The sequence below is a fragment of the Ictalurus furcatus genome, chromosome 13 (assembly GCF_023375685.1).
Source record: "Ictalurus furcatus strain D&B chromosome 13, Billie_1.0, whole genome shotgun sequence".
Taxonomy (NCBI): domain Eukaryota; kingdom Metazoa; phylum Chordata; class Actinopteri; order Siluriformes; family Ictaluridae; genus Ictalurus; species Ictalurus furcatus.
In genome coordinates, this window is record NC_071267.1 from 12,355,188 (window position 1) to 12,379,373 (window position 24,186).

General features: G+C 39.5%; 1 protein-coding gene across 1 annotated transcript in view; it reads right to left on the bottom strand.

Annotated features, from left to right (window-relative positions):
* Positions 1 to 372: 372 nt before the first annotated feature.
* The window catches only part of snx29 (sorting nexin 29), a 106,795-nt gene continuing 82,981 nt past the window's right edge, over positions 373 to 24,186 (bottom strand). The window contains exons 19-21 of the mRNA XM_053640558.1: positions 20,512 to 20,652; positions 9,379 to 9,518; positions 373 to 1,702 (exon numbers count right to left, since the gene is read on the bottom strand). Of these exons, the coding sequence (XP_053496533.1) occupies positions 1,573 to 1,702; positions 9,379 to 9,518; positions 20,512 to 20,652 (411 nt within the window). The 3' untranslated portion in view covers positions 373 to 1,572. The remainder of the gene's footprint in view (positions 1,703 to 9,378; positions 9,519 to 20,511; positions 20,653 to 24,186) is intronic.

The window sequence follows — 24,186 nt, forward strand, 5'->3', positions numbered from 1 at the left end:
AACATGACCGATATTACATAAAAGGGCTTATCTAAACAGAGTTGTGTAGAGTGACTGGCCTGGGCTCACTCGACTGTGCAGTCATCCACTCTTGAGCAGCCATGCCCACATTTTCAGTGCAGGCAGTACCCCCATTTAGAACACACATTATTCTGAAATTACATAACCACTGAAAAAGCATAGAACCCAAAACCTATTTTTTTCTTTTTTGATGGTTGCTAAACCATCAGGTAACTATAGCAACCAGCGATCCTGGTTTCTACGTCAATCACTGTATTTGGAAATGTCTCGTGGCCCGTCGCTTACAAACATTTCGAATTGGCTCTACTTCCTGTTACAGGTGAAAAACATCCCATAAGCGGACAGAGAACAGAAAGGTTTAGTTCTACGGATTTATTCACTTTGCTCTTTTCAATGGTTTAAGGCTGGCAGCTCTGCCACTGCTGATATAAAGAAAACCACCGAGTCTGCTGAGTAGTGCTAATGTACAAAAGACTGCAAAACCGATATCCAGTATAAAGCTGCTGTTGTGGCAAAAGCTTCTGTCAGATGGACAGAAAACTAATGTAGGCTAATGGCAATGACATTATACGGAATACATTTCAATAATGTAATCATCTGAATATGATTTCTTTCATCTTAGTGTACATAAGTTTAACAGTCAATAAACAATGACATTGTCACTTGTCAAGTTGCAGTAAAATAAAAGGAAAATTGCATTCAGTATATACACAGAGGATCATTATTGTGCTCAAAAATAAAAAATAGACAAACATGATTTGTTTGTTCATTTAGTAGAGTGTCCACTAATGTAATTACAGCTAGTCTGGCCCCACTGTGCATTTGGCTTTGTGCAACACAACTCCAGGTCATCAGGGAAAATAAAGGATAATGGAATATCCGGAATCGTAATAATTCAGGCTCTCCGTTTCCAAAAGAGTGGACACACACCGACGTACATTCAGTTCCTCAGGCAGCATATTCCTTTTGATGATTTTAGGTATTGTCTGATATATTCCGCGACAATCTCTCCAGTTTTTCTGATGTGTCATGGACATTATGGAACATTTATACAAATGGGAAAAGTGAAAAGTATTGTTTTTTACTCAGTTATGTACTGTAATACATTACTGTTTGCAACATACAGTACAGCACAGTAACAAAACATAAAGGTATTTCTCCTTTATTTTGGTCAAGTTGAGTATATGGTCATGTGCAAGTTACTTCAAAGTGAATCCACAGCTTTCACTAAAGCATCATCAGGGATTTAGGCTTCTGCAAGAATTACATCCTGCTTTCTTTTGATGAATTCTGCTATATAACACTAGGCACCATAGTAACAGAAAGCTCCAAAAACACCACTGAGAGAGAAACAGAAAAGTATTCTGTGGACATCAGGATCCTCGACTCATCTCGTCTCCATGTCTAACCGTAATGGAAAAGGAGGCTGAGTTTTACAGAATCAAGCCCCAGTTCTGAAGGTTAAGATAACAATCCAATTGTAGAATCCGCAATTCAGAGGTCAGGTCAGAAGTCAGTATCTCTCTCAACAAATACTCTGTGAATAAAAGGTTAAAGGTCACCACTCTGGGGCTCTGGGTTGCGCGCATCACGGCCAGAACTGCGGCCCAGCCGGGGGAAACGAGACGACGACTTAGATCGGCCTGTTTTACTCCCGCTCTCATTAGCAGAAGGGGTGTCCCTGTGGAGGGGAAAGGAGAAAAAAAAAAAACACAAGCAGAGGTTCAGCCCATCACACTGGATCGACAGACTTTACACTGGACACATCCACAATGCACCTGATGGCAGAGCTCAAAATGCAGTCGTGTATTACTTCTCATTATGTACTGTATAAGGAAACATTGAAGAAGGTATGGCATAAAAAAAAAACAAACAGAATTATCTATTAGGGGCTTGGTTAAATGCTTGTTCAGAATAGAGATAGTCATAGAAAAAGCATGAAAGGGCATTCAATCATTGCATTTACAAAAATAATTGCAGGTGGAATTCCTTCAGGAGCACAAAGGAGTAGGATTTTAAAAAAACAGACTCACACACACCTCCACTTCATGCAAACTGATATCAATGTGTTAACAGCAAAAGAAAATATCTTTCTCAGATTAGCCTTGACTGTAGAACTGGCTTCATGTAGGGTGAAATAGTTTGGATTTATTAGCTGACTAGTCTAGACTTAAGTTAAGAGCTTCCTAAGATCAGCTTCAGTTAGAAACATGCGTACACCAGCTCCCAAAGCAACACTTTCAGCTCAGTTAAAAGGTATATTGTTTTTGTTTGTTTGTTTGTTTGTTTTCAAGCCTAAAATTGGGGACCACCCAAAACTCTCCACCAGATCAAAATGATCTTATATCCCCATCAGTATGAGGACATTTGATCCTTACAAAAAGCTAAAAACCTTTAGACACACAAAATCTGTACTATACAGCGCTTCAGCACTACCTCACTCAGTGGCTGCCATGACAACCACACTACTCATGAACCAAGAGCTATTGACCACCTAAGAAAATCATACTCCCTTTATGTGATTTTGTGTGCGTTGCACTAAGACAAAGCAGGAGATCGTAAACAAAGGCTGAGCTATGATGTCAGTAACAATTAAAAAAAAATTATCCATTTGAGCTTTGAGAATGTGAAGCTCGGAGACAGGCGCACACTGCTGTACGGCTATTCTCTCTAAATACACCGGCATACTCCTCTGCAGTAAGATGAGCATATCTGACAAAGTGAGGGAGAAAAAAGGAAAGACAGGGAGAAAGAGGGAAGAGAGAGCAAGCACACTGCTGAGCAGCTTTCAATCAAGCCTGAACAGCAGGGAGAAGTTAGCTGCAGGTAAGTGGGGTGCCGCCTTCTTTCACACATACACTTCAATCTATGCATCCCTGTCAGCACTCGCATACGCACATGTGCACGCTCACACGCTCTCTCACCCATACACACAGTCTCTCTTCTCAGCTACGCATACACTATTCAATCTGTCCCCACAGAGATTGGCTGTGCTAAATAGCAGCTCCTCACTGAGCCATTACATAACCCTTCAGGACACAGCTCCAGCTCATCCTTACCACAAAGCTGCTTTGTCTGATTTTGTACACTGGAGACATTTTAAAGAGAAATCATTGGGGGGGAATGTCCTCTAGCAAATGATTCCAATTGAGCAGATGGAAGGAACAACGATGGTCTAAATCAGCATCCAGGTTTCTAGAGTTTAACCCTTAGTGGTGCTCAGCCTCCAAAGAGAGCATATGATGTGCAAACTGTGGAGAAATCAGAAATGGGTGCAAAATGGCACAGTCAATTTTGTATATAGGATGTGTATAGGATGTCGCATCTCCTTCCATCACGAAATATGGAACGTTAGTGTGTGTGGTTGGTTGAAACTATGAAAGGTTTCAATCTGATTCTTGTGAATTTGAAGGTTTGATTGAATTACTGACACCCAAACAAAACACACAACGGGACTTTCTCTCAATCTGGTAAACTCAATCCGACTCTCCGTGTGCTGCTTAGAAGGTCCATCAAGTTTCTGATCTTTTTGTCTTGACTACCTCTCACCTGGTGCTTGGATGGACTGGTTTTTTCTCCACTCTCTACATATGTGGCCTCTTTATCCTGCGCTCTCATTTCACTTTCTTCCTCCTCTGCTCTGTATTTGTACAGTACCATCACACACACACACACACACACACACACACACACACACATTTTGACCTTTTTATTTTTAGACTTACACTTTCCAATAAAGAGATTTCTAAAGGTAAAAAGGAAAAGGAATGACCGAGATAAAACTGACTTTTTATCATTATCCATTGGAATAGTTTTCCTCTCTGCCTTAATATGTGGTGTCTCTGTCCTGCCCTCTTTCTGTCATCATGCAATACTACATGTCAATTTATTTTCAACATCCACAAATAGGCTAGTTAAACTAATATACATTTACGGCATTACGCCCTTAAAAGTACCTGACTTCCATTTATCTCATTATACAACTGAGTAGCTGAAGGATAGGGGACTTTGCTCAAGGGCTCAGCCGTGCTGGGATTTGAATTCAGTCCAGCGTCTTAAACACTGAGCTACGACGAACACTTACCTTGCAAACGGAATATACTCGTATATCTGTTTGTAAAGTAAGTGGCAAGAATGTAATAAAAGGCTGAACATTATGTGACTACTATCTCTTGCTCTTGTTTGACTTCTTGTTTGTTTTCACACCTGGACAAAAGAACACTATTTCAGCATAATAGTTAAAGTTAATGCAAACAGCTGACTAAATAAACATCATGTGAGCTTAGGTGTGCTATGAGACTGATGTCTGTGTTTTTTAGTGTGGGTGATCTAAAATGATGCTATGCTATAGCATTAGAAAAGGCATCAATCAATCAATCAACACTTTTTCTTTAACTTTAGAGAAAAGATCCAGATGTTTACAGGCTAGCTTACTTGTAAGATATCCTTGTCACCAAATCCATGTAAACATCATAGAAATATCCACCAGCAGTGTGCGAAAAGAAACTGTTCTGCAGCAGGCACCGAGCAAACTCACAGATATGGACAAAAATTCTGGAAAGCTTTTCGTTTGGTTTAAACCAAGCAACTGCAAAATGGATGGGAGGAGTCTGAAATCGGTTTGTGGACTGTTTACAATCCCGGGCAAAAATTATGGAATCACTACACTTAGAGGATGAGCACCCAACTTTTTTAATTTGTAGCAAATAAACAAATCATAGATATGACACAATTTTTTTGATTAATAACCGAACATTCTGGCTTCATTAAACATACCTCAAACAAATGAAATTAAATTGTTTAATTAATGACATTTTTGCACAAGTAGAGGAAAAAATTATGGAATCAACAATAATAAAAAAAAATTTTAATATCACAATCAGCACTTTGTTGCTCCTCCTCTGGCTTTTATAACGGCCTGAGTTCTTTGAGAAACAATATTCTCCATCAAGCTGGTTCCAACTTTCTCGAACAGCAGGTGACAGATCAGCTTTGCAGGATGAAGCCTGGTCATGGACCAATTTTTTACATTTCCACCAAAAACGTTGAATAGTATTGAGATCCGGACTGTTTGCTGTTGATCTGCCTTTCCTGAAGAAAAGCTTGAACACTCTTTGCTCTGTGGCAAGATGTGACATTATCATCCTGAAAAATGACTTCATCACCAAAACTATTTTCTATCGATGGAATGAGAAAAGTATCCAAAATTTCAATGCACTGATAGTTGAGGTCTATCCTGGTCCTTTACCTGACATGAAACCCCATATCGTAGATGAGTGGGGGAATTTGATTGTTTTCTTCAGGCAGTCTTTATATATTTCATTAGAACGACACCAGACAAAAGTTCCAGCATCATTTCCTTGTCCAGTGCAGATTTCTGATTCATCACTGAATATCACTTTCAGCCAATCATCCACACTCCATCACTGCTTCTCTTTAGCCCACTGTAACCTTGTTTTCTTCTGTTTAGGTGTTAGTGCTGGTTTTCATTTGCTTTTCTATCCATAAATCCCATTTCATTCAGCCGATTTGGTAAATGGTCTGCACTTATATAGCGCTTTTATCCAAAGCGCTTTACACTGTCTCTCATTCACCCATTCACACACACACACACACACACACACACCAATGATAGCAGAGCTGCCATGCAAGCAACTTGGGGTTCAGTGCCATCGGGAGCAACTTGGGGTTCAGTGCCATCGTGAGCAACTTTGGGTTCAGTGTCTTGCCCAAGGACACTTCGGTATGTGGAGTCATGTGGGCCTGGAATCAAACTGCCAACCCTACGATTAGTGGACAACCCGCTCTACCACCTGAGACACCGCCGCCCCATTTCTTACAGTTCTGTCACAAACATTGGCTCCTGTTTCCTCGCATTTGTTTTCCATTTGTTTTGTTGTGCATTTTCTATTTTCAAGACATACTGCTCTAAGTTTTCTACCCTGATGTCTGACGTCTTCCTTGGTCTTCCCGTGTGTTTTTCTTTTATAACCGTCCCATTTTGTTTATACTTGCACCAAATTTTAGACGCAGCTGATTGGGAACAACCAACATCTACTGCCACACTCCGTGTTGGATTTCCGTCTTGAAGGAGTTTTATGATCCTTTCCACTGTTTCAATTGACAGCTCTCTTGTTGGGGCCATGTTTCATTTCAAAAAGTCCAAGGTTAAGGTCTGTAAGCACTCTTTTAATGTCGGGGAGGAATCTCTTTTAACTGCAGACTAATTTGCATTTTTAGACTTGTGCTGTTATTTGTTTTAGAAATGCACATTAAAGGTGATTCAATCATTTTTCCTCTACTTGATCTGGGAATAAAAACGCCATTTATTAAAATAATTTCAGTTAACTTGTTTGAGGAATGTTCAGCTATTAAACAAAAATTGTTTTGTGTCATATCTGTAATTTGTTTATTTACTACAAAGTAAAAAAGCAGGGTGACTAAGCGTGCTGATTCCATAATGTTTACCAGGTGTTGTACTGCTGCACTGACATTTTTATCAGATTACACACATACACGGAGATTACAAAGTTAAAGCGATTTAACAGAGTTAGAGAAAGATTTGTTGAATAGGGTCTACACAGCGTCTAGAATCGCTTAGGATCCAGGTGTGACACAAACATGGTTAGATTAACAGGTAAACATCACATTTAGTATTTGGATGAGTCAGGATAGAAAAAAAGTATAATTATGAGCAAGATAGTGTGATTATTTTCCTGCACAAGGGCACTTCCAGGTTCTATAGGCTTGCTCTGGCATAATCCTTTTTTTGTGTGTGTAAAACAGGATGTCATTTACTTTTTATGAACGTAGAAGCCAGGAATTTTAAAAATGATGATAATATATATATATATATATATATATATATATATATATATATATATATATATATATATATATATAAAAGCTCTTTAAACATTCTTGGACATCAGGGTCAGTAGCTGTAGTAGCTGGATTCTTAAAACCATCAATGTGCAATTAAAATAAACACAGAGCAAGTGTATAAGTGTACTGGTATTAATAATCATGTACATTGCAGTGCACAAGCTGAATTGTGTCCTTGGTGAATCATACACACTCAACAGGAACACTACAATGCTAAGCAAGCAAGGTATGATCTGGTAAGCTAAATATATTGATATATTTTATGGTACTTATCGTGAGTATATAACGTATATAAAGTAATGGCGTCTTTAAATACAACATTAATAGTCTACAAGTACGAGTAAGTGTCCTTGCATGTGGAAAAATAAACACTTGTTACCTATCCAGATCTAGCTCCGGTTACCACGGTACTGGAAAGAGAGGACACATGGGATGTGGACACGACCCAGAACATAACCTGCTACTTCTTTCTCAGTGACATTTCTGAACTTCCACATCAAGTCTGAGTGCATTCCATTTTAAAAATGTCTCAGTCCCCAGTCACCTTATGTTCTCGAAAAGAGACTGTGACAACAACCCTCTCATCTAAAAATCCCCCCTCTCCTCCTCCAGTCGCACTAAACCAAATGGTTCACGGGGGGAGATGCCAGGAATACACACACACACACACACACACACACACACACACACACACACACACACAGACCTTGTCTCTGTTCATATTACACAATTGTGCTGGCACCCTTTGCATGACGGACAACTCTCTCTACTACACAGCTGCCAAGAGGAGAGTGTGCTGTTCAGATTTATTAAAGCAGGTCACTTGAACAGCCGCATGAGAGTAGAACCTCTTGAAGTACAGGCAGGCAATATGGCTAAAATATATCCTGAATATGCAAGGATTACAGTAGTTTCACATTCATGGGACAGAAGTAAAGATTAAAACATTACTAGATACAGATGTGTGATAAAAATAAAGGGAAAAAATATATATTGTATCTGTTATGCTGTGGGAGGCATATTGCTGGCATGCTTTGAGTCCAGAGGTATTTAAACGGAAGGAATTTCAGGTGCGTGTGGGAGAGGGGTGAGATGGAAAATACTAAAAAAAAAATAAACGGTTGTCTTAGACCTGACAACCTGTACACGTTTTGCGTAGGAGGTCTGCATTTTAACAATGGAGGATGCTGCTAGAAGGAAGCGTCACTGCTAATAAATAGAGTTACTCTGACTGATCACCTTTATCTTATGATGAAACAGTTCCATCCTGATGGGAACGATCTCTTCCAGGATGTCCCCATACACATGGCACAAGGGTCATGGAATGGTTCGAGCAGTATAAAAATGATGTAAATCACATGCTACGACTTAGTTGGACAGCGACGGGTATTACCAAGACATTATGTTGTTTTGTTCTTTAAATTGTCTAAATACACCTAATCTAGTAATAATATATAATTTAAATACCCTAATAAACAATGTCTTTTTGTAATTAGACGTTTATAATACTGAATTAAAAAGACCGCTGAAAGAAATATCGCATCAGCAGCAATGAATCATATTCCAGACAATTCTTATTGAGGGCTGTGACCCAATTTTAGTGTGAACACCACCACCCCTCCAAACCCCCAATATAAAAAAAACCTCCCATAATTTTCAACCCTCACCTCCTTCACATCGCAGCTGGACCCATCAACGCCTCATTTGGCTCAACACACAAATTACATCAAGCTGAAAGCCATTAAATTAGCTCGTCATTTTCAAAGCTGTGCCAAGGATTCCCGTTGAATTCATCCTGATCATTTTGATGAGAGGGAGGAACGTTTTTTCATTAATCTCCTGTTTGTAATTGGAGCTGGCTGGGACTCAGTGGACTGACAGTAATTCAGTGATATGCAGCGTGAGAAAAAACGGTGAAGCTGATAGACGGATGAGCCAAGTGTTGGCTCTAAAACAGCATGGAGAATTAGCAAGTGTAATTGGGGAAACAACAGATCCGGAATATAGGATCTCTCTATATACAGGACGATGGAACTTATAAAAGTGAAGAAAAAAAAACGAAGGTATTACTGAGAAATCAAAAATGATACTGAAATATGATGTAATAAACAAAATCTGGCCATATGTGCATATACTGTCCAGTCTGAAAGCATTGGAACGGCAAGGCCAAGTATTGTTTTTGCTATATACACTGAAGACATTTGGGTTTCAGGTAAAAAGATGAATATGAGACCGTAGATCATAATTTCAGCTTTCATTTCCTGATATTTACATCTAGGAGTGTTAAACAATTTAAAACATGGAACCTTTAATGGCAGACCAACCAATTTTTAGGTGAATGTCCTCAGTTTATAGCAAAAACAAAAGAATTGGCCCGGCTGTTCCTATCATTTCAGAGGGAACTGTATGTGCAATTGTGTTTTTGTGTGTGTATGTGTGTGTGTGTGTGTGTGTGTGTGTGCGTGCACTCACTGGCAGAACGGCAGCAGCTGAAGCAGTGTTTCCTTGGTAGGACAGGCAGTGAACTCGGGCAGTGTCTGGATGAGCTTGTTCATGACCATGCGCAGGTAACACTGCAGGTGCTTCCTTCTTTCCTCCACAAACTTGGCATCCTGCGTGATTACACACACACACACAAAAAAAAATGCTCACTTAGAGGTTCCCTCTGAATATTAATGTATCATCACCTCATGAAGCATATCCTAATAGCCTCATGCAAACAGGCTACAAAGCTGAATTTCATGGGTAAACAGGCAGACAGAACCCCGTCCTTGTGACAGCCATGTTTACCAGCTATGCCTCTGGAGACCCTATAGAATAATCATGTTTATTATCAGGAAATCACCGCCTCACCCCACTAATAATCGTGTGTGTGTGTGTGTGTGTGTGTGTGTGTGTGTGTCATGCACACCACTGCAGCTCTTTCTCCATGCAGGAGTTTCTCTGTGAGGGTTGTGATTGCCAGGGCCCATTTAATGCTTAGTTTAAGAACCACCATCATTCACAACTCCAACCCATGACACCTGCATGGCCAAAACAATCTCACACCCCCATTTAAGATGTTTCAGGCACATTTTATTGCAAAACGATATTATATGCAGTTAAAAAAAAAACAGATGATGAAGGAATATATAGGAATATAATATATATTTTTCCACTTAACCATGTAAAAGTACCACTGTGTTGTCTTCTCTGTTTTCCATTGAGCGAAGAACCTGAGCCACGTTCACCACAAAGCAAAGCAACATCCTTTTAAACTTTGATTTCTTGTCTAAGCAAGGAAATAATCTCCATCTCCAAAACTGGAAGCCTTGAGAGAGTTCTCTTTGGATAGAAAGCATGGGAAACACAGCACCAAAGCAAACATGGCTTCACAGCAGAAAACTGCCCCACTTTATTGGAAGCGGATTTAATAACTGGCATAAACAGATGGATCAACGAGTGAAGCACAGCCCTCTCTATCTGTAAACACAAATATTAGCTTATTCACACAAACAACTGGCAAGAAAAAGACAAACAAATTGCTCTGTGACCTTTAATGCCCAGCACTACAGCACCAAATCTCTGAAAACATTTTCGCAGTATTCTGTCGTTGGGTCAGTTGTATCCCCCACCCCAATTCCCCAGGCTGTTCTCCAACCTACTCGAAGACATGTATAAAAACCACATACTGAAAAGAGAAGTTGAAGTGAAAAACACGAATAAGAGTGAAAGCGTGCAAGTCATGTGGACAGTTTCATGAGCGAGGGAGAAGAAACTGGGCCAAGTAAATTCTGACATAAAGAGAAGGTACATAGTGTTTAATCAAAGGTGGGGGTTTTTTTTTTCTTTCCAAGTTTTGTGAACCCGAGGTCAGTCTTACACTTCAGGCAGAACACTTTACTTCATGGTACAGCACAAAAGAAACAAGTAAAGAGCTTAGCACACATGGGCAAATCTACTAATTGCATTCTGATGTAAGATCTGCAATAATGGTGTACTCATTAATAATGAATGAAAATAATGAAAGCTATAAAAAGGTAATGAGGAAGTTATTAGGTGGTCATATTGCCAGCTTAAAAAAAAAAAAAGAAGGTGCTTACAGGATGGTTCCTCTGCGCACATAGAAGGAGGTCATATATACTGATAAATAAATTCATTCCTGTACAATACACCAAGAATATTTAAAACACATAAGATATGTAGAGGTAAGAGCCCGTTTTGTAGAACAGAAGACTTTCCAGGTGCCGATTACTGAAATAATAATGATTGAACAGTCGACCTGCATCAAACAAAAGCTGTATAGACCAAGCGCTCTCGATTAAACTGTGACCATAAAACCAGCTCACGCAGGTTCCTCAGCACCTTTTATGTCTCAGTAATGCAGGACACATTACCCATGCATGTTACATATTCATCCAGTATACGAGTCATAATTTATTCACTTTGAGTCGTAGCAGCAGGGTTGGGAAACAAGAGTAATAATGAGCGAGGGCTATATCCTCCTGAGGGTGTCATCTTTAATGCAGCGATAATGCCGAGCTCAATTAAGGCTGCATGAAAAACCCCTGAAAGACACAAGAGACCCAGAACTGCCGTCTTCTCTTCAGTTACTTCACTGCACCCTTTATTTCAGCACCGTGACTTTCATAATTCATGAAAGGAGCGAACGTGCTTCATAACAGACCATAATAAACATGGCACACGGAAAGTTCTCCAACTTGGACAAAGAGCTTAATAAAAGCTTAATAAATGCATGTGTGAATAAACAGGACACCTAATGCACCTGGTTCTGCACAAGGCCTCTGAATAATTCACTACAGCAAAAGAACAGCTGGACGAGAGACGGACTGCCGCCGCGTTGCCGAGATCAGCGGGGCCTGGCGCAGAAAACAGTGAGAAATGACTAGGCTCACGAGAGGCAGCGCAGAACCGCTAAACAGTTTAGCCAGACGAGCGTCTCGTGAGGAGCGCCGGCAGCAAAACAGCTGTCAGAGGCTGTCTGTCAACTTAAAAGGACACTGTGGAAGAGCACGAGCTCTAAACGGCTGGCAATCTCTGTGACTTTGCCTGCAGCGCCGTCCTCGCCCATAGCGATGCAGTTCGGGATTCCACGACTAGTATCATCCTTCTCGCCATCTGTGCGCTACAGCTGCTGAAAAAGACGGATGGATTATTAAAAGAGGTCAAATGGGGTATTTTTCTCATCCGTGCAAGTCAGCTGAAATGATGCTATAGTCATCTAGATCTGTAAACACGCACTGGGAAATTGTAGGAGCGGTGAATGCTGTAGGACCCACGGAAACTCATTTTTCTATTAAGAAAATGACAATTAATCGTTCGTTCTGGGAAGAAGTATCGACTAACAAGAAGCACACTAAACAGCAGAGGCGTAAATCCGACTTGGGCAATGACTTGGTGCTCTCTGCCGAAAAGCCCCTCCTTACGACAGATGCCGAGATGAACAGGAAGGAACGTAATGTGTTGGCTCAGTTTCGGTGTGGCTTCAGAGTCATAATGATCTGTGAATAGTTTGTCATACAACTCTCGATACAAATCAGAGAACACGGATATTACATCATAAAAGTTCATAATGAGCATCATAAAAACTCTTACTACAGTTAACAGGCCTGCACATTAGCATGCTCAATTTCTGCTAACAACATATAAAAGTGCTAGCATATAGGCAAAATTTAGCTCAACGTAACAGGATGGAACTCACTGATCAAGAGAGAGGGAGCAAAATAAGACCTTCAAACACAGAGAGTCCAGGTAATTATGCTCCTTCAGACTCCTGGCTATGGATCGCTTTGATTGGGATTTGAACTCTAAATCTAGATCTAGAGATGACGGCTCAATTGTTTCCCCTTGCGGCAGTGTTTCATGCTGGCCCTACATCACTACATACACAGATGGCACACAGTAAAATCAGCCTCATCATGCCTCAGTAAGACGTCTGATTTTCGTTATAACTTTCCAATCTTCTCTCCATCAACGTCTCAGAACCCACACTGGAATATACAAACTAGAAATGGGGAATCTTGAGGGAGTTCATGCTTGGATCACATTTTGATTGTGATCATAAATGGATTTTTAAAAATATGTATTTTCATTATTTTGATCATTTCTACAGCCTACATTGTGATTTTTCTCCCACAGCATGTCCACTGCTGCCCAGTGCCTCGAGGGTTTGGCGTCTTTTTGCGATCGCAGAAATGAACGCAAAATCAATCAAACTCCACAATATTTGGAGGAGCCTGCAATTTTTCCAAAATTACCGCAGATTTTTCACGGATTTGGGCCAAGACGCATCATGTGACATCATCAGAATGTGCATTCAGTCAAAGCAGTCTTTGATTCGTGTGCGTCCAGCATGAGTACAGCTAAAAGGTCTCATTTACCAACAAACTTCACTATGAAAGGCCATGCAAAAATAGTTTGTGCATTTGCAAATTCACCGATTGAAGTAGTTTGCCCAAGCAATTGCAAAAATAAATAAATAAATAAAAAACTTTGGGGGGGGGGGGGGGGGGGGGGGGTTGGTTTTGGAGCAAAAAAAACCCTCTGAAATCCTGTATTGACTGACTGTCATTTTACTGCTGGAACACAATTAGAATTTTTGCACCATTTAGGCATTAGAAGATTAAAAAAAATCTACATTTGAATTTTAAGCTCCCACGTTCTAATTAATGTGTTTTCAAAAACTATCGGCTAATTGACCATAATTTTGCCAGTGGTACAAAAAAAGGGCTTACAAAAAATTTAGGCTAATTAACATTTGAATGCATGAACTCAACTACATTTTTTCCCATTAAAAAAATCATTAAAATAATATAAACAGAGAAAGTTTGTTTGGTATTATGTTTTGTCTTTCCACCCTGAACTGATTATCCCCCCACACACACACATCCTGAACAAACATGTTTATCTGTTCAGAATCCTCATCTCCCTGGAACTAAGAAAATACGTGCTTTTGCAGCTCTGCCTTAATGGCGAAAATAAGTCTCTGACCTCCGCTGTTTCGTAATTAGTGCCTGAAACAGAAACCTGATTGTTTATTCCCCTTTTGAAGTCCTCAAAATGGCACTTGTAAACTGTATCCTGATGAAAAGCCTCTGAGCTAGGGCTGCACGATTATGGCCAAAATGATAATCCCGATTATTTTGATCAATATTGAGGTCTCGATTATTTATCACGACTATTAAATGATTTTAGTGACAACATATTTTTATTGCACTTATACATTTATTAAGTTTTCTCATGCCACAATATAACACACAAGTAGGCATGAGAAAACTTGAGCTGGTCAATTATGACAGAATTTAGGAACATAGTATGAGCCATGACAAATTAATTTACCTTCTGATAAACTAAATTTCATATTTTCAGTGAATTTTACATACTGTATGCAAAAAACAACCGTTAACCTGTTCCACCTTGTAAACAAATACAATAAACATCAATGTTCAGTGTTTGAAGTCTGCTCCTCTTAAATATATTTAAAGCTACATTATTTGACATTTTCCACTGTCATGGTTCTAGGCTGGAGTCAGTTCTCAAACCGCTCTGTGTATATTGTGTATATATCTAAATAATCTCATATAGGATGTGATTGGGTGAGTTCATTTACCCGTTAGATGCAAAGCGCTTTAGTTTAATGGTCAGGAGGTCTATCATAAACAGTTAAATGTAAGCTTTCTCCTCATGGTCACTCTTAATTGAGTTAAAATAATAGCAATGAGAAATACTGTTGGTTAACTGATAAATAAACAAGCATAAAATATTTATTTTTAAATATCTTAAAAAGAAGAGAGAGTCCTAATTAAAAGTAGACCAACACAAAAATTATCCATATTAGGAAAAAGGCTAATAGCGTTCTGAGGAAATAGCTTACTAAGCTTAATGTCAAATTGATATTAAATGCAATCCATAGTAATTAAACATTATTTCATTTCTCATTTTATTTATATTTAATGAAGTTATTATAATATCTATTTTTTTTATATTAAATGATTTATTTATAACTAAGCACATTTTCTGTCTTTACATTTTAGTAGTTTTATTTTTGTTTGTTTATCAGTTTTAGATTGGTTCCCCCAGTACAGTGTCCATGTCTGCTGATAATATTTTGGGGGGTATTAAATCAAAACATGGAAACTGGTGTTGATTTTTCTAGTGATATCTGGCAACCGTGAGTTTAAATGAAGTGAATTAGTGTTAGTGAAGGAGAACGGCAGTGTACTGTATGTTTACATACTGAACAGTTGCTACTCTTGATTATTATTGATGAGGAATTATTTAATAAAGAAGTTTGAATTAAACCCACCTTGTAGCGTTAGCATTATTATTAATTTAAGCCGCTGTGTCTACACGAGCAGGTGCAAGTTCAGGTCATTTTGCGGGATCAATAGAAAATGGCGGTTTGTGAGATCGGGAAGTTGAAGCAAATGATGTACAGAGTTACTCTCGTCATCATAAAGGCTTCTCTGCAGTATTTCCACACTTGTTCGGTTGACAGGGGTGAAGAAAAACAGTGTGAAAGTAACTGTTGCTCGGTGTAGATGCATTTTGGACTTCCTGTAGTTTTTATCTAGATTGTATTATACAACTACGAACAGGTCACTCGCACCGGTGCGAAGAAATATTTATTCACAGTCGCACAAAATACTTTTCAGTCACAAAAGTGAAATGGTCACACCGTAGAGCCCTGAGTTTATCTGCGAAGTTTTTTCCCGTTCGGCGTGATGACGTTTAATGTCCCTAACAACCTCTGTAGTGCCATTTAGCATCATGTTAACGTCATGATTTCTCCTCATGCTGGAACTCGAAACGAAGCTGGCAGCTTGGGCGCTAAAACGCTAACCCCTTTTCCGGGTTTTGGCATCACAAAATGATGTCATCCCTGCGCCGCTCTATGGTGCTTGGCTGTAAGTGTAGGAAGCGCATGATTTGATCTGCAGCGGAGTTTTCTATTAGCGAAGGACGAACTTCAAACGTCAATATCGCAGTCGATCATGTTCATGTAATCGTGGGCAGTCAAAATCATAATCACGATCGATATTCGATTAATTGTGCAGCCCTACTCTGAGCTGTAAAGAAGGTTGAGCTGTGGAGTTGAGGAAGTGACAGATTGAGACAGTTGTGCTTTTTGATCTCATCACTCTCGGTTCTAGCAGCCTGGGCTCGGCACACTGCTGCAGTTGGGGCGGACTTGACAGAGCACGCTTGGGAACGTTTAGCGTGTCTGCTGGCCCAGGCCCTAACAAATCAGCTGTTTAGGAGCTGTCAGGACAGCTCTGCTTGGAGAGATCTGACATGCCCCGAGCAGACAGGGTGTGAGACGCAGAGAGACCAGCAGCAGCACATCATCAGCACATCATCAGCACATCTTCCCACAGCACACACTCCTATTTCAGGAACTCCTGGAGCATCACCAGTTTATTCACAACAACAAAGTGGGATTTCCCCGTAGCTGAAGCAAAACTGTGTTATGCATGTAGTACATTAAAACCCCCTAATTAAATTTTGCGTTTGTCGCGTTACATACGCTTATCAGCATTATTCAAACATCCTTGATGCATCATGAATTATAACTTGTTACTTTGAGGGTTCACCGCTGCTTTTTTTTTCCCCTGGTGTGCATTAAAACTGGGTTTCCTCTTTGAACCCAGTTTCATGTGCATTCCAATCACAACTGGGCATGGTGCTACTGTGGGAGCAAAAAAGATAGGGGAAAAAGAATTTTCCTGCCAACAGGCGTGTACTAAATTTGGAAATAAGAAGGAAAACTGCTTTAAAAAAAAACCTCAATTATACCATAGTGTGATGGCTTGCCTTAGCTTGCAGCAAAAGTTGAGGTTTTCATAAAAGCCTATCCTCCCAGTGAAAGTACTATTATTAACCTAAGAGAAGTGCAGAATGATAGCCTTCTTCCTGCCATATTTGACCAGTAACAGCTTTCAGAAGCAGCTCGCATATGACCACTTGAATGTACTCATGATCTGCAGCATATAAGTACAAAAGATGTGGAAGAGCTCCCTATGTATTCCCTCATCATCCGTTGCAACCTACTGCACGTCAGCTGAGGATTACACACTGGGGGATGGATCAGAGACAGCTCCTAGTTAAAGGGGAAGAAACATAGTAACTAGAGTTTATATAGAACATCCTGCAGCTATATATGAAAAAAAAAATACAAGAAAAAAAAACGATTATTGAGTCAGGGGACAAAAATTCTCGATAATGACATTCAACAGCTGCTGAGTTTCCCTGAAGGTCCTATAAAAGCAATTCTCAGTCAGTGCTGTAATAACGCTGGTGTATACTTCTGCACCGAGTTGTATTTGTGTCTCTACACAGAGAGTGAGTTTGTGGGTAGTGGACACCTCCATAATCCCAGCAGTCCGCTGTGCGTATCAACAGCGATGTGCGTCAAACAGACATCAGGTGGATGCTGAGTGGTTGAAGTGGGGAGGCGTGTCTGGCTGCATACATGGAAACATTTTGTCAAGACATCATGAGCAATCTTCCATGGGTTTCATCAGCTGTTCATCAGCAGTTTCAGAGTAATATTGCCAATATAAATCTTTAATCTGACTACAAACCCAGCATTGTTTGATGCCACGCTGTAATGAGTACAAAACATCGGTATGGTGTTGATGTGCGGCTGGATAAGGGAGAACGAGAATGGTCAAAAGCTCCTCTTGCCTGTGTAAGCACACTGTTTTTTTTTAATGAATCAATACTCTAGTATGGTCGCTCGGAAAAAGCTGCAATAGCTTCAGTCAGCCTCAAACAACAACTGGAAGATTCCCGCAAACTAGACTAGCCACAGCAATCTGGAATTTTATATTTGATACTGGAGAACAGAGGATTCAAAAAACAGCAACAACAAAAGGTTCAAGCATTTTTTCACAGGTCTTAAAGCGGCTGTTTTCTTTCACTTTAAGACATGGCAAGAATACAGTGCTGCAGGGTTGATGTATTTTTGTAGGTCAACCCGGAAGTTAGCATCGCCCTTGTTCCCTCGACAAAAAGCCAATAGGATTTTTCCACTGGCTTGCGGAGCATTGCTGAAAATAAGCTCTGTGACCAACGAAAGTTTACGATTCTTACACGTTTTGCTCATCAAGATAATCTTCACAAATGAACATGACTTTTATGAATTCTGAAGCCTAAATACAAATCGCCAGAAGTAAAAAGTTAAAGTTATGCTATAAACAAACTGCACCATAGTCACATGACTTTGTCATCACCCCCGCTAAGCTTTATAGCAGTACAATTTGAAAAAACACTACAACTGGAAAATACGACAAATTGTTCATCTAAGTTGGAAAGCTTGAGCTGGAATCATTCGCAAGAGAGCGCGAGTATAAACACGACGAGGCTGTAGTAGATGGGGTTTCTTGTTCGGCGTGATGACGTTTCATGTCCCTGACAACCTCTGTAGTATCATTTAGCCACTTGTTCACAACCGTGTTTTCCAAGACACTTAAAAGCTGTTTAAAAAAATCACAAGTGGGGTATTACTGATGTATTTTATGTTGTAGAGCATAAAAAAACGTGAAAATATCTCGAGCTAGTGTTAACCACAGACCTTATTTCAGTCATTTGACCAAAAACCCGTTGACTTCATTACGATGGAACTGGAAGTTCATTTCGGGGTTTCAGGACTAATTCCCGCAGCACTCTATATCTTTTCATTGAGATAAAAATACAATCCTGACGAGACAGGAACATAGGAGCAGCACAGAAAAATGTCTGCACAATAACAGAGCAGTCCATTCCATCAGTTCAGCTCTCTCTTCATGAAGAGGCATGCCATCAGCACCACTTATCCATAAGTGCAACAAAAATGAACACTGGTAAATTAGAACTACACGTAAAATGATTTCCTTTAAGCATTAAAAACTGGATTGCATGTACACGTACATAATGTGTTTTAAGAATCGGTCTGAGGAAGGTCCGACTTGGAATTTATCCCGTAATATATTAGAAGAGAAGCCTTGCAACAGCCTCACTGACACAGCCCTCTTGACCTCGGAGGATCTGACAGGAGAAGAGGCTCATCCAGCGCAGCTTATTACCTGAAACAGAAGGACTGAGGAACGCTCTATAAAGTGCCACTGATTACTGCCCACAAAGGCCAACCATGAAAAACAATAACAGGGTAAACATGACAGCTAATCTCAGCTCTCTCGATGAAAACCAATAAAAACACTCTGTCACTGTTAAACATCCAGCTCTGAACACTGTCTGCCTTTATGTCATTCATCCTTCTTCACTTACTTTCTCATTCTCAGGGCTTCAATACTGCAGTCATATTCGCATGTCAAAGTTCCTGCCAAGGCTTTAAAAGCGGGCAGTTAGCCCAACTTCTGAATTAAACACCAAGAACAGAGAGGGAATTTGTGCTTAGCACAGATTTTCTCCTTTATATAATCTGAAGGAAAAAAAAACACTATCCACATCAGGCATACCACTGTGAGGTCAGGATATCGTAGCAACTCATAATTCTGTAAGGAATTTAAAAGGAAACTGTACAAAATCTTGTTCTGACTGAGTAAAATAATAGGTGATAAGACCTACCCGCCTGTCTTTAAAGCTAAAGGAAGCACCTAGCTTCAGGCGGTGCACCTGAGAATCCAGCCAGCTCTGATCTTCACACACCCGCCCACAAGTCGCCTGTCTCTTTTGATTGGCCGCACTTGTGCCTAGTTTCTGATGAATCAGCTTCCTTGCTCGGAAAAGTCTACCAGTGAAGCCGTGAGCAACAGCCACCAGGTCTAACTGGCACTCCCTCAGAAATCACAAGCGGGAGAGGAAACAGTGCCGTGAACTAATAACCATTCGCTGGCCCAATTCATCTTCAAAATAAGAAAGGAAATGAACAGCCAGAAGAGGAAGAGAGAGCTGTCCATGCAGCCTGGCCTCATTAGCCCATGCACCCTGCTTCTCTGATGAGGTCGAGGGGGACAAAGGGTTGCACGGCATCAAAGGTTATCCAAACCAATCTGCCCCCGATCCGAAAGAACAGGGACGCTATGCAAAAAAAGTGGAAATGCTTCACCTGGATGGGTTCAGGATGTGGTTTAGGTCAGCGAATGTCAAGTTTTAATAATCACCGTCTCTAAGACCGTAAACCAAAACGCTCCGTCCTAAAGCATAATGACGATATGGTATCAGAGCAGTGACTGGACAGAATCGCTAGAGGTTCTTCTTGTTTGTATTCTCTACAACTCGTGTTCAAAATAGCACCCTTTATTCTGACACGCAAATCATTTCAGACTTCAAATCACACTTAGCATCGATCTCGGTCACGTCCTGACGCACACAAAAGGCCTCGATTCCAGGACAAATACATCATCGTGAAACAAACAACGCTCCCGCTTTGGGGAAGAGAGGTCAGTGCAAATTACCACAAAACGATGGCAGGATTTCAAGCTGTTATTCAAAGCAACATTTTTTGAGCCATTAGACCTGCTTCGCCAAACGCTTCAATGAAACTGCACCAAGATGCAGACGTATTTGCAGAACAAATGACAGAGAACTCATCGTACGAGTCTGGAAAGCAGTGGGACAGAAAAGTCGGCATTGGTTGTTTTGAGATTTTGTGGTTGCACTTACCTTGTTTCCAATGGCTTTTTTAGGGGGAAAGCTGAAGGTGTCGACTTGAGGGAACTTGGCTCGCAGGTGATTGTGAAGCGCTCTGAACTCTGCATAACGCCGGTAGACATTCCACTCGTTGTCCAAGATCCTGATGTACACCTGAAACATACGCAACGAACATGCATCAAATTGTTAGTTCTTCAATAACATCAAACTATACAAGGCACTGTAGTCCTTGTTGTTTACGCTCTACATTTTCCTATGCAACAGCCTTGAATTTGTTTGTGTGGAAGTGTGGAACACCTGGAAGTGTGGAAAAGTGCTTAACATGGGCAAGTGAACAGCGTGAAGGAACAGGTCAAGAGAGGATGCTGAAGCTATTTCAACACCTTCGTCTGTTCCTTTCCGCTTTAGACCCTGCAGTCACACTCGAATTAACTGAACAGTCCCTTTGATCACAGCATGATCAGACACAGCATGTCCACTGGGTTTGGACTATGTGTGTGTGTGTGTGTGTGTGTGTGTGTGTGTTTGTGTGTGTATGAGAAAAATGGGTTCACATGAAAGTGTGTGTAAAAGACCAAAATTGAGCAGAAAGAGAATTTCTTAAGGCCAGCATTGAAATTTTAGTCACATGCTAATGACAAAAACACATATTTTATATATATATATATATATATATATATATATATATATATATATATATATATATATATATATATATATATATATATATATATATAATTTATTTATTTATCTGTTATTATAATGGAGTATTCATAACAACCTTTCATTAAATAACTAGTAAATTAAATAAATTCCAGGACAGGTCAATAGATGAAGAGGACATGAAAGCAGCTTATTTTCCACAATACACTTGGAGAACAGCAATGTGGGTTCATAGTAACAAAAATTAAACAAGTTGCGTAACTAATAGAAAATGGCAGCATAGATTAAAAAAAAAAAAAAAAGCGAGACCTGATGTTTTTTTTTTAATTAAGAATATTTTGATCTAAAGCCTTATCTAAACTCTTATTCCTAAAATTGGTTTCGAAGGCAAACAGTACAGCTGATGCATGTGTATAAATTTATTTCTAGAACATATTTTGTCATTTTGCCCACCCAGCAAGTAGGTTTCATTAAGAAGGAAAGCAGCCAACAAGTGCTGAGCATATGCTGGTATTTCTTCAAGACTGGTGAAATATATACACATGCATACACACATATACAGTGCCCTCCACTAATATTGGCACTCTTGGTAAATATGAGCAAAGAAGGCTCTGAAAAAACTGTCTTTATTGTTTAACCTTCCGATTTTTTGTTCAATAAATTCACAAAAAATACTCTGCTCTCATGGAGATCAAACAATTGAAAACAAAACACAGGTTTATCAAAACAAAAATAATAATAATTTATATCTTTGTTAAATATAGGTGTGCAACAATTATTGGCACCCCATGAATTTATATGAGAAAAATATATTTGAAGTATATTCCCATTGATATTTTACATTTTTGAAGTGCCATTGTTAAACCATACATTTAAATATGAGGTAACACAGGCCAAATTCCCTTAGTCATTCATAACAATGGGTAAAACCAAGAAATATAGCAGTGATGTGCAGCAAAAGGTTGTTGAGCTTCACAAAATGGGAAGTGGCTCTAAGAAAAAAAGCACAAGCATTGAAAATGCCCATTTCCACCATCAGGGCAATAATTAAGAAGTTCCAGTCAACTGGAAATGTTACGAATCAACTTGGAATTGGACGTGTGTCTATATCGTTTCAACGAACTGTGAAAAGTATGATTCAAGTGGCCAAAAAATCTCCAAGGATCACAGCTGGAGAACTGCAGAATTAGTTGCGTCTTGGGGTCAGAAAGTCTCCAAAACTACAATCCGAATTCACCTACATCACCATAAGTTGTTTGGAAGGGTTTCAAGAAAAAAGCCTCTACTCTCATACAAAAACAAACTCAAGCGTCTTCAGTTTGCCAGATACTACTGGAACTTCAAATGGGATCGGGTTCTATGGTCAAATGACACCAAAATAGAGCTTTTTGGCAATAAACACCAGAGGTGGTTTTGACACACACAGAGCCATATGGAGAAGTACCTCATGCCCACAGTTAAATATGGTGGTGGCTCTTTAATGTTTTGGGCCCGTTTTTCTGCCAGAGGACCTGGACATTTTGTTAGGATACATGGCATCATGGACTATAAAATATCAACAGATATTAAATGAAATCTATGACCCATAGAAAACCTGTGGAGTGAACTCAAGAGCGTGGACCTCAAAATTTGAAGGATCTGGAGAGATTCTGTATGGAGTAATGTTCTCAGATCCCCTGCCATGTATTCTCCAACCTCATCAGGCATTATAGGAGAAGACTCAGAGCTGTTATCTTGGCAAAAGGGAGGTAACACAAAGTATTGACAAAGGGTGCCAAAAATTGTTGCACACCTATATTTAACAAAGTTTTTTTTGACAAACCTGTGTTGTGCTTGCAACTGTTTGATATCCATGAAAGCAGAGTATTTTTGTGAATTTTTTCAAAATTTCAAAACCTTGTGATCAAAAGGTTAAACAATAAAGACAATTTTTCACAGCCTTCTTTGCTCATATTTACCAAGAGTACCAATATTAGTGGCGGAGAGGAGGAGGAGGAGGAAGAGGAGAGAAGCAGCTTGCATCTACAAAAAAATTATTCTTATAACCAATCCCACACTTATATATATGAAAAATTATAAATGAAGCTGTTTTAGGAGCAGGTTCTTTCAACCATTTCAATGGATTTCCATGTTAAATGTTTAAAAAAAACAAGCCAAAAAAACCCAATTCTGTCCTCTGTGCTAGTTAGCCAGCAGTGTGGGATTGGTTATAAGAATATTTTTTTGTAGATGCAAGCTGCTTCTCTGGATTAATTAAGAATGTAATTAGTCCTGAACAGACATGGTATCTGTTATTCAAAGGAGAGTTTCAGATCCTGTGATAAATGTAAACACAAAAAGCCTGACAAGCGCACAGATGCACAGGCTCAACAGGAGAAAAATCAAATCACAAACCCATGGTGTATTAAAGCAAATACATTCCCACTGAGATGGCCTCATTAGCATACATATTTATGGAAACAGATCATCCTCTAAAGAGCAATCACTCTTCTCAGTAATTGAAAATTAATTCTTTTGTCATTTTTAAATAAAAGACAGAGGAAGACCATGACTCGCTGCAGCAGTGGAAATAGACTCTTTGTTGACATAAAAATATCATTAAATGTAATAATGTCTCTGGCTACACATGCTGAAATAGGTCCAATTCGAGATTGGTTTTTTTTTTTCCCTGTAGTGCTAAAGAAAAATGATGATTTTTGGAAAATCTGAAATCAAAGCACAGGAAAGAAAACATCTTTAATAGACACATTATATCTGGTCACAGAAGTCATGTGCAAGGTTAAGGTGTATTTCAATCCGTATGTTTCAATATGTTGAACACATAGGCATGGAGCATCATTTTACGAAAAAAATCACGATGCATCATTAAACATGATAGTGGCTCTGAGAGCATTCATCTTTTTCGTAGAAAAAATAAATAATAATAGGGAAGGAAAAAGAACAGTCACAGTGAATGATTCACACTAAAAGCAAATGTCAGCCTGGAGGAGGATGCTAATATTTTGCCCAACCATGAAGGCATTT